A 17001-nucleotide genomic window follows, 5' to 3' on the forward strand; every position below is an offset into this window, starting at 1 on the left:
AGAGGATATCTGCATCTAAATGTATCTGCCACGGTTATACAACTAAGAAAGCCGCAGTGCAAAATGTACCGCCTTGGCTCGTACAATCTTCCCCAGGTGTTTTGGAAGATGAATATTTACTCTTTTACCAGGTAGAATACTTCATTCTAATTCAAATTTTTATTTATAGCGGCCCAGAACCTGCAAGCTGCGGTCAAACACTGATGCTACCAGTGTACTTAAACAGCGCTCGATCGGAGCTACTATTCACGGTGCGTCTACCGATCGCACCGGGACAAGAGCCCCACGCCTTCTACGAACGAGGAGTCGCACTACTTACGTCTACCGCACTCAACTAAACATTTTGCTATTATTATTAATAAGTCATTCTTTTTGAAATATTTATATCCCTTTATCTGCTTAATGCACTAATCATTGTTTGTGGCTAATGCTCTATTCAGTAGAGTATATAAAAATGAAATAAAATATTCAATATTAATTTGTATTATTTATTTCTAAGATAAATCCTTATTATTAAATGTTAAGACTGGAAACTACAGTTGACTTGAGCCTTGAATAACTGATTTAATTCCTGGAGGTTTCAGCTTTGGCAACCTGAAATTACATAACAATCAGTTTTAATAGTTAGTAGGAATATTTCGATCGTTAAAGTAGGGGGAAAAGGGGTCTTTGATTTTCTTATTTGGTGATTACGTCAACAGTAATTATTTACATTTTTTACACATATTACCCACACAATGTCACATGAAATGCATTTTTGAGGATTCCTACAAAAATTTATACATACGTATATTTACTTTTTGAGAGCTTTGCTTAGTTTTTAAAACTGACAAGAGGAGCCTGAGCCCTTACATTCATAGATAGACAAGTAGATCAGACATTTTGTCTATTACAGAACTGGCTACACGTTTTTTTAGTTCATCTAATTATTTTGTTTTTCCAACCATACATAAAAAAATAATTGGTACACAACTAAGAACGTTTAGTACAGATAAATCACTACTGAGGAATAAAATCAGATGAAAGATGTGTTTCAATACAAGTTAATAAGTTACCTAGTGTAAAGTATCTTCCGCGGTGATGACGGATGTACGAGATCATGTTGTCTCTCCCATGCAAGGTATTTCTGCTGCATGCGCTGTCTTCGACGATCCACATAACTTATCTGCAGAATTAAAAGGGATCGATTTATTACATAATAATCAGCTATTTACATAATATTTCTGGGACACAATATAAAAGAAATTGAGACATCATTCTGGACATGTTTTTTTTTTTTGACAAATTTGCAATGAAGAGGTTGAAATTGCAGGTACAATTTGTAGAGCTTGGTAGATTATTGGTGTATATAAGATTTCTTGTGTTAAAATTTTACAACAAACCCATTTATAGAATAAAAACACTATTTATTTTTTTATGTTCTAAATTTAATTACTTACAACACAACTTGCGGGTATCCAGATAAAGGCGGTGCCCAATACTACAACTCCAACAATATTATCCCGCAGGAAACCCAGAACATTGTTGATATTTATGTCTTCAATTATGTCCCAGAATCGCTCTACGACATCTTGGATCGTCTTCTCACAAACGCCCTGGAATTACATATTATAAAATGTCTGTTTTTATCTTAATTGCCAAGCCTTTAATTAATACCATTATTGGTACTATTCTGAGTCATACTATTAAAAAAAATATAGATTCCTTTCATATATTATTAAATATATGAATATATTTTTATATTATATTATTTTTATTATTTATTTTTCATATATTGTTTCCCAGCCTTTTATATACATGGCATGAGCCCTAGATTCAACATACATATTTTTTATATAAATAATTGAATTGTTTACTTAAGAAACATAAATTATAGGTTTTAGCTAGAAAATTGTTAGTAAAAAATAGTAAGTATATTTACATAATTTTAAACAAATAATGAAAAAGTGATATTAAAATTAATTGGGAAACACTGGTTGAGATATTGATTGACTCACTTTATTACAAAATCCTTGAATACATGGTGTCCCATCTGGCAGAATATCATTGTGTGCGACGGGAAAACACGTCTTGTTCAAACTCTTGCGGCAACAACGCTTGCATGCATCAGCAACTGAAATACCATTTATACAAATAAAATATCCATTAATTCGAATACCACAAATATAAAAAAAATAGAATAATTCGTGGATTCTTTCAAAGACTCTTCTCTCCAAAAATTTCACATATTTTTAATTTGAGAATTCTGATAGAATAATTTAAGTATAAAGCTGCATTTTCCGGTCAAAGTGTACAATTCAATATTATTATTATTTTTGTATGATTATTCTTGTAAGTTTTTATTGTAATGTCCGTTAGCAAATGTTTTAAAATAAATAATAATTCAATGGCACTATTTCCTATATCAGGTTGCATATTATTATTCATTTTCTGTAATTGTTTCTCAGTATTAAACATGTCATGTTTAACACTTAATAAACATCTTAGAATATTGTAAAACTAGTAAATAATGGCCTCACCTATATCGCACATACAACTGTGCATGCCCTGCGTCTCGCAATAGGGTACGCAACTCCCATTACGACATCTTCCGCGTTCAAGGCACTCGTGCTCGTCCGCTATAGCCGGAGCCTGCATATTATTAACCAGGTTACATTCTAAATGCTTTCAGCTGTAACTGTTATCTCTAACTTGGAATAGATAACCTTTTTGTCACTGTTGGAAGCAACTTAAGGAGTTTGCCCATTTTTGATTAAAGTGATCGTGTTTGTAGTAACTGTTTTGCAAACAGGGCATTTAATTTTATCAAAGGTCGCTGTCAGTAATTAAAAGACTTCTAATTGTCTGACTTTGTATAAATTAAGACGCGTGAAGTGAATTTTCGTCCTCAGACATGTGTGATTCATCATCATCATCAAATAAATAATTTTAATTTTTGTACCGTGGGTGGATCGCTAATATGTGGGGCTCTGGCCTTTTACAGGGAAGTCCCCCGTAATAGAAGCATACACGAAAAAATACACCGACCGATATCAAGCGATGGGGAATTCTGTTAGACACCCATCGCACATGGGTTGATTTATCTGAGGGATACCAATCTTATGATTGCTTTTTTTTTAATTTAGATATATTTTTTTAATTCAAAATATCGTCTATTGTTTTCAGTGGGTATTTGAGGCCCTTTGTCAAAAAGCCATTTAGTAGATCCGCCCTTGTTCTTTACAATATTGAAATGCTTAGTGTATGAAAATAGTCAAACATTTTTAATTTAATAAAAAGTTAGCGTCTTTGGGGAACTAGATAGTGTACAGTCTCTGGCTTTGAAATCGGCTAGTTTTACAATTATGAATTGTATGTATTGTTATTATTTCTAGATTTTTATAAGTTTTCATTTTTAAATTCGATTACAGTATTCATACAATAGTTATTTCGCATTATTTATAAATTTGTGAAGGTCTATTGGGACATTCCTGCATCACTAGTCTTTTACAATTAAACATCACCAATTCATAATTAGCAATTCGACCTACCTTAGGACAATCAGCAGATGCGCCATTACAGGTCGCCTCTCCTTCACAAGCAGAATGTGCTGCTTCGCGACAGACAACGCCAGGTGGAGCGAAAACACATCCAGCACAACAAGGCGAGTTCTTGTCGCTGCACACGGCGCCTTGGCCTCTTCGCAATTTGCAGTTCTTGTCGCAACACATGTCGTTGTCCTCCGTACCTTTAAAGTCACATGAATTTTAGACTTTTAGTACTTTACTACAAAATGAAAAAGTGAAAAATATAGAAAACTTTTTGTAAGTCAAAATCACTACGAAGTGATACCTTATATTTATAAACATAACGACAACTTATGAACGTCAGAAAAGAAGTAAAATTAATTCTAAATTTACATTTACAACTACTTCGCAAGTCAAGGGCGTGGAGCAGGCAAGGTGGGTAGGTACAAAATAAATATTTCGGTAATAATTGATATATATAGTATCCAGCTGGCTACTAAAGTATTTCCGAGCCAATTCGACTTAGGTTCAAGAAAAGACCGTACCAATTCTTAATAAAGGCCGGAAACGCTCTTGCGAGCCTTCTGTCAATGTGTGTGTCCATGAGCGGCGTTATTGCTTATCATCAGACGAGCGTTTGCCGTCTGTTATATATAAAGAAACACTGTAGCTACCAAGTAATCCAGCATCACATTCCTCTCCGCCCTCAACCCGAAGATTTCCACAGAAACTCTCCTCGGGCTCAGAGAAGCATCGTCCTGACTTTGCTTGCAGAACTTTGCGGATCGAACGAAGGCTGCACGGGGAAAATCTCTGAAATATTCAATATTAAATGAAAAAAATTATGAGAGATATTTTCAATGTTTTATAATCAATTAAAAATTCCTAAATCTTCTTTCCCGCAAATCTATTTTTTTAAATTAAAATTGCCATTTGCTTTGTCTGTCAAGTTTACTTCGTGATAAAAAAAAAAACACTTGAGTCATTTTAAGTGCAATTAGAATAGGGGGATAAGTTTTACAAAATTCTTAATTGTATATATTAATAATATAAAATATTTTTACGGTTTTGCTCATAATAAGATTACAACAGTTCTACATTAGAAACAAAATATATAAAAAAATTAAATCAGGTATTAATTAGCTAGGACACTGACTCTATGGGTGATTTAAAAACAAGCGTTAGAACCCCGTATGGCAAAATCCAATCCATTTTTGACGTACGGTTCGCGCCAAGTCTTCATTCTGAAACTTACCTACCCCATCAGTTTCAATTTAAATAAATATTTAACGGATACAAACGCGGATTTATAACAATATTTTCATTATAATTCTATATAATTCCATGAAATTATATTATCTATATAATTCCACGCGTGCCTCTTTATCTATGATTGCTTAAAAGAACTCGAAACTTAGTTATGTAAACTTCTAAAATAAATTCGTATTATAACCGTTACGATGTTTTATGTAATTGTGTCGAAACCTTTTTCTTTTTTAAACAAAAGGCTATATGAGTTCAAAGATAAGGATAAAATAATTTTGGTACCTTATTATTCAAGTCGTACCCGCTGACACTGTACGTATACATAAGGTAGGAGCCCCCGTGACTGGCAGCTGGAGAGCATTCAGCTACGTCAGGGTCATGCTCGGAGCCCCAATTGTGTCCAAACTCATGCGCAGTCACCAAATCAGCTTCACGAGTAATCACGCGCTGGCCGTAGTGGTTGCGAGAGGAACTCAAGCCAGAGTTTAAGTATAATGTATAACCATTTTTGAAGTATTCTAGAATAATAAATGGGTAGATATATGACCTGTATGGGTGTTTAAAGTATATATATAATGAACTATAAGAGATACGAACATCACCATAATAAAATAAATTAATTAACTATATAAAGCGCAAATTCGGCCCCACATGGAGTACTGTTCCCACCTTTGGGCGGGTGCTCCCCAGTACCAGCTTCTTCCACTTGACCGTATTCAACGAAGAGCGGTTCGAATCGTTGACGACCAAAATCTCTCCAAGCGGCTTGATCCTTTGGCGTTGCGTAGAGATGTGGGGTCTCTCTGCATCTTCTACCGCATTTACCATGGAGAGTGTTCAGAGGAGTTGTTCGGATTAATACCTGCAGCTGAGTTTCATCATCGGACGTCGAGGCAGAATACGAAATTCCACCCGTATCACCTCGACGTCCGCCGTTCCACAACTGCGCGTTTTTCCAGGCAGTTTTTGCCGCGCACCACCACTCTGTGGAACCAGCTGCCAACTGAAGTATTTCCGAACCAATTCGACTTAGGGTCCTTCAAGAAAAGAGCGTACCAATTCTTAAAAGGCCGGCAACGCACTCGCGAGCCCTCTGGCATTGAGGGTGTCCATGGGCGGCGGTGTCACTTAACATCAGGTGAGCCTCCTGCCCGTTTGCCCCCTGTTCTATAAAAAAAAAAAAAAAAAAAAAAAAAAAATTAAATAAATAAATTAAAAAATAGAAAATGTCAAATTACTTATTATAATAAAATATTCTAAAAAAAATATTTTACTATGTTTATTATTATACCTAATTCGAGTAAATAAAATTATAAAACACGTTAATTATTACAATTTGACATGAATATGATCGTGGTATAAATATGGTGACGGGTTATCTACCCGTTTATATATATTTATTTATATCACGATTGAAATTAAAAATAATATATGTACATAAATACAACAAATAAACAATTACAAAGCAACAAAAAGACACTCACATCTCACACCCAAAAGAGCTGAAAATAAAAATCAACATTAACATAAAATAAAACAAAAAATAGCGAAAATATAACGTAACACAACTATAAAAAGCTACTTTAAAATTCTACAAGTCAGCATCCCTTTTGTATTTTTTTAACAAACTGTCCTTATATAATTTAAGAACATATAAACTCAGAAATGATCAAAATCAGACTATTTGCTCCACTTTAACTAAAATTATGTCTCTTTTTCTGACAGCATAAACAGAGTTTGAGAGAAAGAGAATAAAGAGTACTTTTATGCACAGTTACAGTACAGTTATACCTGCTGTACAAACTTAGAGGCTTATTACACTATGCTATATTCAGACTGACTTAGTAAGACTGTCTTAAAATCTAATTAGCAAGCTCGCTATTACACTAGACTGAATACCGCATGCTAACTCATTTTTACTCATTTGCAAAGCGTACGTAGTCGGTGACGGATGTCGCCATGTGACTTAAGAAACTACCTTAGAGTAGGAGCTGCCGAGTTTGAATGACTATTAAAATGTTATATTAGTAATTTATATTATTATATGTAATTTAATAGATACTCCATACATTCAATATGGCAATAAAAATGGCATGTCTCGGTACAAATCAAGAAAAGAACCAGGCTGGCACACTTTAGTATGTTGTCATTAGAGAATCGCAGAAAATTTATTTAAATTTATTGACACATCGTTTGCAGCTAAGATATTCTATAATACGATTGATTGTCCGAACCTTCTTTCTAAATTTAAGATTCATGTTTGTTTTTACCAATGTATCAGTGTGTCGAGCGTTGGCTAACTTTATCTATAAAAAATAAAAAACATTCCAAAGTACTTTTTTTTCTTGCGAACACGCCATGGTGCACGCGGCCACAGAAAACAAACATGTACAAACGTCTTTGCTCTGCGACTGCCGCGCGCTGACTGAATGATTTAGCGTGTTAAGTCTTATTACACTACACGATATTCAGCAAGTAAGCCAGTAAGCACCGCCGAACCCATTCGGTCGGTCTAATTAGACAGGCTAACTGGCTAACTCTTATTACACTAGGCTGAATCTTAGTAAGACTGTCTGAATATCGCGTGGTGTAATAAGCCTTTTAACCGGTGCCATTGTACTATAACAACAAAAGTACTCTTGTCTCTTTCTCTCAAGTTGTATTTTCGCATTAATGAATGGAGCATTAGCTGTTAAAACGGCGTAATAAGACTGATGTAGTTTTTCGAAATAGGAAATCGTGTTTTTATCTCAAACTTATTTCTCAAGAAACCCTAATGAAAAAAAAGAACTATAATTAAAATGTTATCATTTACTTAAATTCAATCAGTCATACCTGGCGTACAAATACCGCCGACTGAGTTTCTTCTCGGCGAACCCACATAAGCCAGACCAAGAATACCACCCTCAAATTTCAAGTCGGTAAACAGATGCGCCAGACAGAAATCCTTGTGTGAGTATTCGCGACTAAATACCTATATTTATATTTTAATGATTTTTATATAATCTATGTAATTCACTAAAATAAAATTGACTTTATGGCCTCATTTAGTAAAGTTAACATTTTTATCTTATTAAAATTAAAGTAAATATTACAATTTAAAAAATATTTGAAAAAATAATAGGTAAGACTTACCTCAAGTAAGTTTCGCACATCCCACTTTTCTCTGACCATATTATAATGAGCTTCTCCGCCTCGAACTCGAGTAGGTTCCGAGTGGACCAAAATCTTCTTTATTACAAACCCCATACCTTTAAATCCGTCCATATCCTATAATTATTATTTACTTTAAACATATAATTATGTGTGAGGTAACGCAACGTAATTCGGTTTCCAGCGATATAAAAAGATCATAATTACATTCATAAAAACAAAATTCCTAAGAAGACTGATCAAATGATGGAAACATAAAATAATCATACTAATAGTATTAAATAATAATCAATCAAATAACCTAACCTGTCTATCCTGCCAAATGGTGTCATTGTAAATCTTATGTACACGGTCTATAAGACTTATCTGAAAAATAGGAACAAAAGTAGTATCTCATATATTATTACAAGAGGACAGACGTCGTCCTGCATGACATTTCAAGCGATTAGGATATTGAACAAAGTATGAAAGTACCCGCTGCAACCCCATCTGCAAGGCTGATTTGTGAATCTAAACCATCAAGAGCTCCACCCAAACGCATACAAAAATATCATTTAAATTGGTCTAGCCGTTTAAAAGCAGTTCAATGACATACACACATACAGTGGAATTATATATATGTAAACTGATCCTATCTTTTAAGTGAGATCACACTGCACTGGTGTGCAAATTTGGTTGAAATTGGTCAAGTAGTTTAGGAGTTCATAATGAACAAACAATGTGACATGTAATTCATATATATTATTAAGTTATGTGAAAATAATAAGATTATGTATATCTTACCAAGTAACTGATTGTAGTTTTAGTATTACTGGAACCCATTTCCTGAAAGAATCTATAGTCGGCTACCAGGAGTAATGGGCACCGAGTTTTAGTTGGAGTATACTCATAGTCACTTTGCCTCTTCACTCTCTTCCCACTTTTTGCGTCAGTTTGTACATTACTACTGTCTGCTTGTTTGTTTTTATTCTGTGTCCTTAAGTACTTATCTTTTTCCGACTGTTCTTGTATTGTTTCTAAGTCTTCATTCTCGTCTTCACCTTCATCCTCTAATTCTGGAATATAATCAAATAAAATTATTTACATTGCAAAACAAGAAACTGTAACCATCTGATGCAATTAATAAAAATAAAACTTTAACTAAAAGAAACTAATTTGTGTCTACTGTAGTTATTTTTTATACTATTATTACCATTATTTACCTTTTCCCTCTTTTACATAACCACAAACACGCGGCTTGTTACCCTCAGTGCTTTCCCAACTGAAGCGAATATCAGAGGAGCGATATGATATCATGCTTTTTTTATCCAAGTGAGGTAGGTGTCGCCAGGATGGCTGTGTAATGAAATAACTATGTTTATTATATTTAGTAAATATCAACACAATGCAATTTTCATGTTTTATATTGTATTGTCTTTTATTAACATAACTTTTACACATTAAAAGAAAAACACTTTCATGTTTAAATAAATATAAGTTTAAATACAATAAAACATGACTATAATCCGTAAAAGTGTTTTTCTTTAAATGTTTTATATTGTTATATAGCACAAAATTCACTAGTAATAATGAAATATAATGGCAACAAAGTAACATCTAGGTGGAGGAGAGGATTTAAATTTGATGTCAAAAATATTATTATAGACGTATAGTTACCTCAATGTGGTATGTCTCATCAGGAGTATGGATAATTCCTGTAATAACACCATCTTCTATGTGCATTTTAACTTCTGAAGATGTCTGACCAAATACCCTACCTGTGTAGAAGTTATTGCGGTCTGGAAACCAATTATTTAAATAAATTTATGTACAGAGCTAGAGACTTATTTAGCTTGTATAAATACTGTTTCTTAATTGCACTTTAGAAGTTTTCATTCTTTAAACAGACTATGAAAGAAGAAACATTTAAAATGATTGCCATACCAATGTGAACAGCAGTTTTATTTCCATCACCATCCACAGCATATGCTCTGAAGTTAGAGTGAAGAACACTGTTGTGAGGATGTAAGATTAGTTTAAAATCTTTTCCCAAAGTGTGAAAATTTAGCTCCTTGATCGTATTAAAGGGGTGTGTCGATTGTTTTGTGCCCCTCTTCACTATGTGGTGTTTAAGATTGGATGCATGGAGAGTTTCAAAGTACCGCAAATTATGATGAATTGAGCCTTAAAAAATTAATACAATCATTACAAACAACACCCAATTATAATACATTGATAATTTTCTTGAAATAATTTAAAATGACAATAGAATGATATTTTAGTGAAATATATTAAATTCTATCAATCATATTTTATATTATGTATAATACCTTAATGAAAGATCTTAACCACTTAGGAGAATAAGGCAAACTTTAATGACCTAAATGCAGAAATGAAAATAGAATACTTAATGCAAGAAATCTTATACCAATAAGGTATAAAGATTTCTGTAACTCACTGTAAAATTATTATAATTAATATTATTAAATATATATCCACTTACAGTCACCAATATAAAATAGAGGTAGTATGAGAAAGATAGCTCTATTTATTACAGGAATGGAGACTGGCATGTTTGACAGTGAAATTCAGCTTTAAACTTTACCTAAAAATTAAAATATTTTGTAAAAACACATTATATTTACCTTTATGTTAATCTAATTTTATCTTAAAAAATTGTTTACTTAGAATACTTACATTGGGGACATGTATGTATGTCTATGTACTTATTTTTTACTTTTTTTATTAAACACTACTAAAACGATGTGTAATTAATATATTTCATGACAGTGGTTTTGATTTTATTCAAAGTAACTTATATTAACTGGTGAATAATATGTAAGTTTTACAAAATTACCAGCTGTGAGCTGATACAAACACATTTGACATTAAACACAATATTTAAATATATAATAAGAAAGTAGTCAATTTTTTCTAGTCTTCACATTCAGTATATAATGAAAAATTGACTATTACGTCTATGGACCAGTGTGACCATATTTAAATTTGTCATTATGCTAGCTACTTGGTTAAAATCTGCCAAAATCTGCTAACCTTTTTTTAAAAACTGTTAAAATTCTGCTATTTTATAAAATAAAAGGTTTAATACTTGTAGGTATCATTTTTTTTATTGAAAAATTTAAACTCTTAATTTTCCGTGACTCTTAATTAAGTGTACCTAGTTGAATTTTGGGCTATATTTAACATATTTTTTGTAGGCGTAAAATTTACGCATCTTTTACAGCTTGTTTTACATGTAGGATTGCAGACACATTCATTTTTAAATCTGTTCCTTTGGTCTGTTTTTACATTATTCACCTGAGAAAATATTCTTTCACAAGCTGTATTGGACATTGGCAAAATCATTATGGGCTTCGCGAAATCAACCAAATGTGTATACTTCTTATTTCCATCTGCTCGAGTCATTTTTGCAATGTGGCCCAAAAATCGTTTAGTATTCATAGGCGTGGGGTTAAAGCTTCCACCTCATTCTAACAGCTCACTCACTGCCTTATCCAATTAGAGCTCCCTGTATTATCGCTGTCAATAATTTGTACGTCAGGTTCATGGATCAAATTTGGAAATTGGGATACCAAATCGGCAAGACTTGAAAAATCCTTGTAGACAACATTCTGTGGATCAAGACATTGTAATTACATCTGTCTTGATACACAGAACTTGAGCAATTGCTCAAACTCTTCATTCAGGGGTAAACGTTGTTTTAGTTGAACACAAAGTTGGATCAAAAATGATTGAATACGTTGCTGGAATGTTAAGATTTCTGTCTTTTGTCTGGCATCTTGAGCTAATATTTTAAATAGTTTACTGACATTATACTACGAGATAGGTATCATATTTTAAAGGTAAAAATTAAGTAAATAAGTCCGAAGGATGTGTGTTCTTCAAGTAGGTCGTTTTTATATAACAGCTTAGAAGTAAAACAAGCATATCGGCTGAATCTTTGTGCTGTGGAATACCTACTCCCCTCGAAATATTACATTCATTTTATTTGGGATGGGTAAAATTTAATATAGGGCATAAAAATAAAGTTTAATGAATATATATAGTGTTTAATAAATTGTAATTGGTAGACTTTATTGTTTCTTTTGGAAATATATAAAAGTTAACTTATTAAGTTTGCATAATGCTAATATTTTTCTAAATTCTGCTAATTACTGCCAAATTTTTCCAATCTGCGACATAATATGCTACGCTGTGAATTGGAGGTCATATTCTGCTAAAATCGCAGAATTCTGCTAAATCTGGTCACACTGCTATGGACATGGGGATTCTACACTTTTGTGATCTATAATCACAGACTATAAAATAAGTTTTACTACTTTATACTCTAAACCACATCCGTTTTTTATTGCGTAAAATGTAAATTACTTGTAATTTGTATCTGAATTATAACTTAAATCTCAAACATATCATATATAAATTTTATATATAATATTTATTACTTAAAATTGATATATTCTATCAATTAGTTGCATTACAACTCTTATTAAGATAGGTTTAAACAAGGGAATGGTATTTTAACCTACTTATTACAGATAAACTAAGACAAACTTAATTTTATAATAAAAGACAATAAAATAGGATATTATATTATTTTATTAAGTTTATACCAAATATCTTTACAACATTAGAATTAACTTCCGCCTCTCAGACGTAATACTAAATGCAGAGTAGATTCCTTCTGAATATTATAATCAGACAAGGTGCGGCCATCTTCAAGCTGCTTGCCGGCAAAAATGAGTCTTTGTTGGTCTGGAGGAATGCCTTCTTTATCCTGAATCTTCGCCTTTACATTCTCAATGGTGTCTGACGCCTCTACCTCCAGAGTGATGGTCTTGCCAGTCAAGGTCTTTACAAATATCTGCATACCACCTCTTAGACGCAAAACTAAATGCAGAGTAGATTCCTTCTGAATATTGTAATCAGACAAGGTACGGCCGTCTTCAAGCTGCTTACCGGCAAAGATGAGCCTTTGTTGGTCTGGAGGAATGCCTTCTTTGTCCTGAATCTTTGCCTTTACATTCTCAATGGTGTCTGACGCCTCTACCTCCAGAGTGATAGTCTTGCCGGTCAGGGTCTTTACGAAAATCTGCATACCACCTCTCAATCGCAAAACTAAATGCAGAGTAGATTCCTTCTGAATATTGTAATCAGACAAGGTACGGCCGTCTTCAAGCTGCTTACCGGCAAAGATGAGTCTTTGTTGGTCTGGAGGAATGCCTTCTTTGTCCTGAATCTTTGCCTTTACATTCTCAATGGTGTCTGACGCCTCTACCTCCAGAGTGATAGTCTTGCCGGTCAGGGTCTTTACGAAAATCTGCATACCACCTCTCAATCGCAAAACTAAATGCAGAGTAGATTCCTTCTGAATATTGTAATCAGACAAGGTACGGCCGTCTTCAAGCTGCTTACCGGCAAAGATGAGTCTTTGTTGGTCTGGAGGAATGCCTTCCTTGTCCTGAATCTTTGCCTTTACATTCTCAATGGTGTCTGACGCCTCTACCTCCAGAGTGATAGTCTTGCCAGTCAAGGTCTTTACGAAAATCTGCATACCACCTCTCAATCGCAAAACTAAATGCAGAGTAGATTCCTTCTGAATATTGTAATCAGACAAGGTACGGCCGTCTTCAAGCTGCTTACCGGCAAAGATGAGTCTTTGTTGGTCTGGAGGAATGCCTTCTTTGTCCTGAATCTTTGCCTTTACATTCTCAATGGTGTCTGACGCCTCTACCTCCAGAGTGATGGTCTTGCCAGTCAAGGTCTTTACAAATATCTGCATACCACCTCTTAGACGCAAAACTAAATGCAGAGTAGATTCCTTCTGAATATTGTAATCAGACAAGGTACGGCCGTCTTCAAGCTGCTTACCGGCAAAGATGAGCCTTTGTTGGTCTGGAGGAATGCCTTCTTTGTCCTGAATCTTTGCCTTTACATTCTCAATGGTGTCTGACGCCTCTACCTCCAGAGTGATAGTCTTGCCGGTCAGGGTCTTTACGAAAATCTGCATACCACCTCTCAATCGCAAAACTAAATGCAGAGTAGATTCCTTCTGAATATTGTAATCAGACAAGGTACGGCCGTCTTCAAGCTGCTTACCGGCAAAGATGAGTCTTTGTTGGTCTGGAGGAATGCCTTCTTTGTCTTGAATTTTTGCCTTTACATTCTCAATTGTGTCTGATGGCTCTACTTCTAAAGTGATGGTCTTGCCAGTCAGGGTTTTTACAAATATCTGCATTTTGATCTGAAACAAAGAATATTTGTTGTAGTGTTGCAATTGTGTTATGTTTACATAAAAACCCTTCATTGTATAATATTGTAATGTTTGATTCATCACGATACAATTCGATGCGGCAATAAATATTGTATTTTACACCGAGTTCAAAAGATTGTCTTACCCTAACGTAAGAACTAAGGGAAACAAAGGATATTCTTGTAAATGTAGATTTTTGTTTTTCAAAGACCTTCAAGCTTTGAAATAGCAATGGCTGTTGCTTGTTGAATAAAAGCACAGTCCTCAATAAGTTATTAGTTAACTAATGTCTTTGTACGAGTTTGATTTCACAAAAATGATGAATCACGTCGCAACTCGACGCTTCTAAGAAATTAGCTCGCAAAATGGTGGCCAATGCGGAATGACTGATGCAACAAAGTGCGCATTACATTCACCATTAATTTTTAATTTCAAATATAAAAATAATTAAAGCATTGGCTTTTTGTATTTGTACAGATATAATAATCATATTTTAATAACAAACAAATAGTACACATTTAAAATTATATTTAAGCCAAATTTTGAAATCTAGGTACTTACTGTTGAGGAAACACTGAAATTTGAGGATTTTATTTGTAAAACTAATTAAACGCAATGCACTTGTTCTAGAAAGAACAAACCGTTCTCGCCTAACTTAGATTTCCGTACTTCAATAAATTCACTTTGATAATACACGAGATTTCCCAATTCAACCTTTTTATAGACGAAACGAACAAAGCTTACAGTACGTCACTATGTAAGAAAGAGATAGCATACGGTCGTGGATCAATCAATAATAAACACTGACTGCGCTGAATGCTGATTGCTGAATCATGATGCATTTTTTTTTAATCACTATGTAATAGCCAATAGAAGCTCGTACTCATACAAAAATGGTTTGTATGTAGTTCTCAAGTTTTATTGCCATACTTAAGACTTTTGGCAATGCTTTTGGCAAATAAGGGAATATTAGTTTGATTATTCAACACATGACTAATTAATTATAAAGTTCTACCAAATCTTTACTTATAATATAGAGTAATTATTATAACATTATAAATGCAAAAATCAATGTTTGATTCATTAAACTACATAGTCTTTATCATGTACAATTTGATGATCACAATTTCTTTAAAACTAATGTTTCTTTTATAGTCAACGCCGTCACGCCCTAGCGTTATTTTTTATTATTTAGCATATACAATTAAATTATATTAAATTAGGTAATTGTGGTTGTTTCCCGTTCAGCATAAGCAAACTGGAAAAATGAAAGAAAATTTAGCTAATTAAAAATATAAAATTGGCAACATCGTTAAATGAAAAAATTTTGTTTCATGAATCATAATAAAAATTTTATGTATTCTAATTCTAGAAATTTCTAGAAAGGTAATATTTAAATGTCATTGGTTTATTAATATACATTGTTTATTACTTCTATCATTGAATCAATAACAAACTTTTAGAAATTTATTGATTATAACATATTTTTTTTTATATTTGTATATCTTGGCTTAATCACTTCATTTATAAATTCCATACTTTCATTTGTTGGACAGACATGATAGCTATATAAATAATTTTTTTTTGATAATCTCTACAATCAATAATAAACTTTTAGAAGCTTATTGATTATATAATAATAACATCTATTTATAAACCTTGGCTTAATAGATTATAGTACATTTAAAAATCCAGTACTTCCATCTGAATTACCATTGCCCTCTAATTAGTATGGTGTACATATAAGGTAAAATAGGAGAATGTAATTTAATAAATTATTAAAAAATATCACAACTCTTTAATCTACATTATCTAATAGTTTATATCTTTTCAATCTTAATATTTAATTTATAAATATGACATTATTTTTTTTGTTCTTCATTAGTTTCCCAGGGCCTTGGTCCTCTTTTATTTTCCCAATTATCAATGTCTAGGTTTTGTATTTCTTCATAAGCATCTTCCAACGTAACCTCCCTTGCCTTATGAAGACCCATTTTTTCAGCTTCTTCTTTACTCACTCCTTTAACTTGTGAAAATTGGTACCTTAAATAAAGTTAGTTTTTATATTATCTTTCATGTACAAAAAAATACGTAAACTATTAATTATTAAAAAATTATATGAAGAGTTGTAGTGTTTATAATAAAATTGTTTGAGCATGACAATCTTTTCTTTTCTCAGCAAGCAAGGATTTAAATATCATATTTAAATCCTTAGAATCTTAAGTTAAGGTATATAACTTGGTTACCTAAGTTGGGTCCATTCTCTAAGTCCAAAAGAGCCTCCTACTATAAATAAAATGAAGGGTACCCCATACTTAATAGATTTTTTTCGACTGTATTCTCTCATAGTCTTAGACAGTGAACTCAGATGGTTCATTTTGATTCTTGCAATTTTCTTGAAAGCTTTAACTGTGTGATTTGTATTAAAGTAAATATATCATCATTTTAGGAAAAATATATAACAGACATATAAGTTATGTATTATTTTTCATATCTCATTAATTAATTCTGATTTCTGATCAAATTTCAATTTTTTAATTTTTAAAATCGCCGATATTACCCGTACTGACATTGACGTCTAGCAGTTAGCAGTTGACCATGACCACAGAAATAAGTAAGTACTAAGTAGAATGGACGTCTTAATTCTTATAGAGTGACTGCCTTCAAATAGTAAATCGATATTATACTCGTATAGTATCTATTTTTTATCTTAAAATAAGATACAAAAGTAAATTTCCGTGTTTAGAAATTATAGACCCCTTCAGATATGACAGCACTTCCACTTGAAGCAATAGGTAGGATACCCAGTCTATGTCATGATCATAG

At 32.8% G+C, this 17001-nt stretch overlaps 4 protein-coding genes across 8 annotated transcripts in view; 1 reads left to right on the top strand and 3 right to left on the bottom strand.

The window, feature by feature from the left end:
* The window catches only part of LOC111002275 (dynein heavy chain, cytoplasmic), a 48382-nt gene extending 47904 nt beyond the window's left edge, over positions 1-478 (top strand). For all 5 annotated transcript variants that reach the window (XM_045628437.1, XM_045628436.1, XM_045628439.1 and 2 more), the window contains one exon: positions 170-478. In XM_045628437.1, coding sequence (XP_045484393.1) covers positions 170-338 — 169 coding nt within the window. In that variant the 3' untranslated portion in view covers positions 339-478. The remainder of the gene's footprint in view (positions 1-169) is intronic.
* LOC111003508 (ADAM 17-like protease) lies at positions 475-10858 on the bottom strand. The gene is made up of 17 exons (XM_022274041.2): positions 10602-10858; positions 10408-10509; positions 9849-10088; positions 9582-9703; positions 9128-9260; positions 8709-8980; positions 8232-8291; positions 7908-8042; positions 7608-7746; positions 5055-5290; positions 4181-4319; positions 3531-3727; positions 2520-2631; positions 1998-2113; positions 1440-1595; positions 1056-1165; positions 475-594 (listed from the first exon to the last, which is right to left on the bottom strand). The coding sequence occupies exons 2-17, from the start codon at positions 10475-10477 to the stop codon at positions 534-536; spliced, it is 2298 nt and encodes a 765-aa protein (XP_022129733.1). The 5' UTR covers positions 10478-10509; positions 10602-10858; the 3' UTR covers positions 475-533.
* A 1854-nt stretch (positions 10859-12712) lies between these two features.
* LOC123689177 (polyubiquitin-like) lies at positions 12713-14892 on the bottom strand. Its single transcript, XM_045628192.1, is given in 3 exon segments — positions 12713-12948; positions 12951-14166; positions 14737-14892. Coding segments are annotated over 2 exon segments (1281 nt in total). The 5' UTR covers positions 14161-14166; positions 14737-14892; the 3' UTR covers positions 12713-12877.
* A 1061-nt stretch (positions 14893-15953) lies between these two features.
* LOC111003619 (cytochrome c oxidase assembly protein COX16 homolog, mitochondrial) lies at positions 15954-16720 on the bottom strand. The gene is made up of 2 exons (XM_022274232.2): positions 16422-16720; positions 15954-16218 (listed from the first exon to the last, which is right to left on the bottom strand). Exons 1-2 carry the CDS (start codon positions 16550-16552, stop codon positions 16038-16040), a joined length of 312 nt encoding a protein of 103 aa, XP_022129924.2. The 5' UTR covers positions 16553-16720; the 3' UTR covers positions 15954-16037.
* Positions 16721-17001: the final 281 nt, after the last annotated feature.

The sequence above is a fragment of the Pieris rapae genome, chromosome 5, assembly GCF_905147795.1.
Source record: "Pieris rapae chromosome 5, ilPieRapa1.1, whole genome shotgun sequence".
Taxonomy (NCBI): Eukaryota; Metazoa; Arthropoda; class Insecta; order Lepidoptera; family Pieridae; genus Pieris; species Pieris rapae.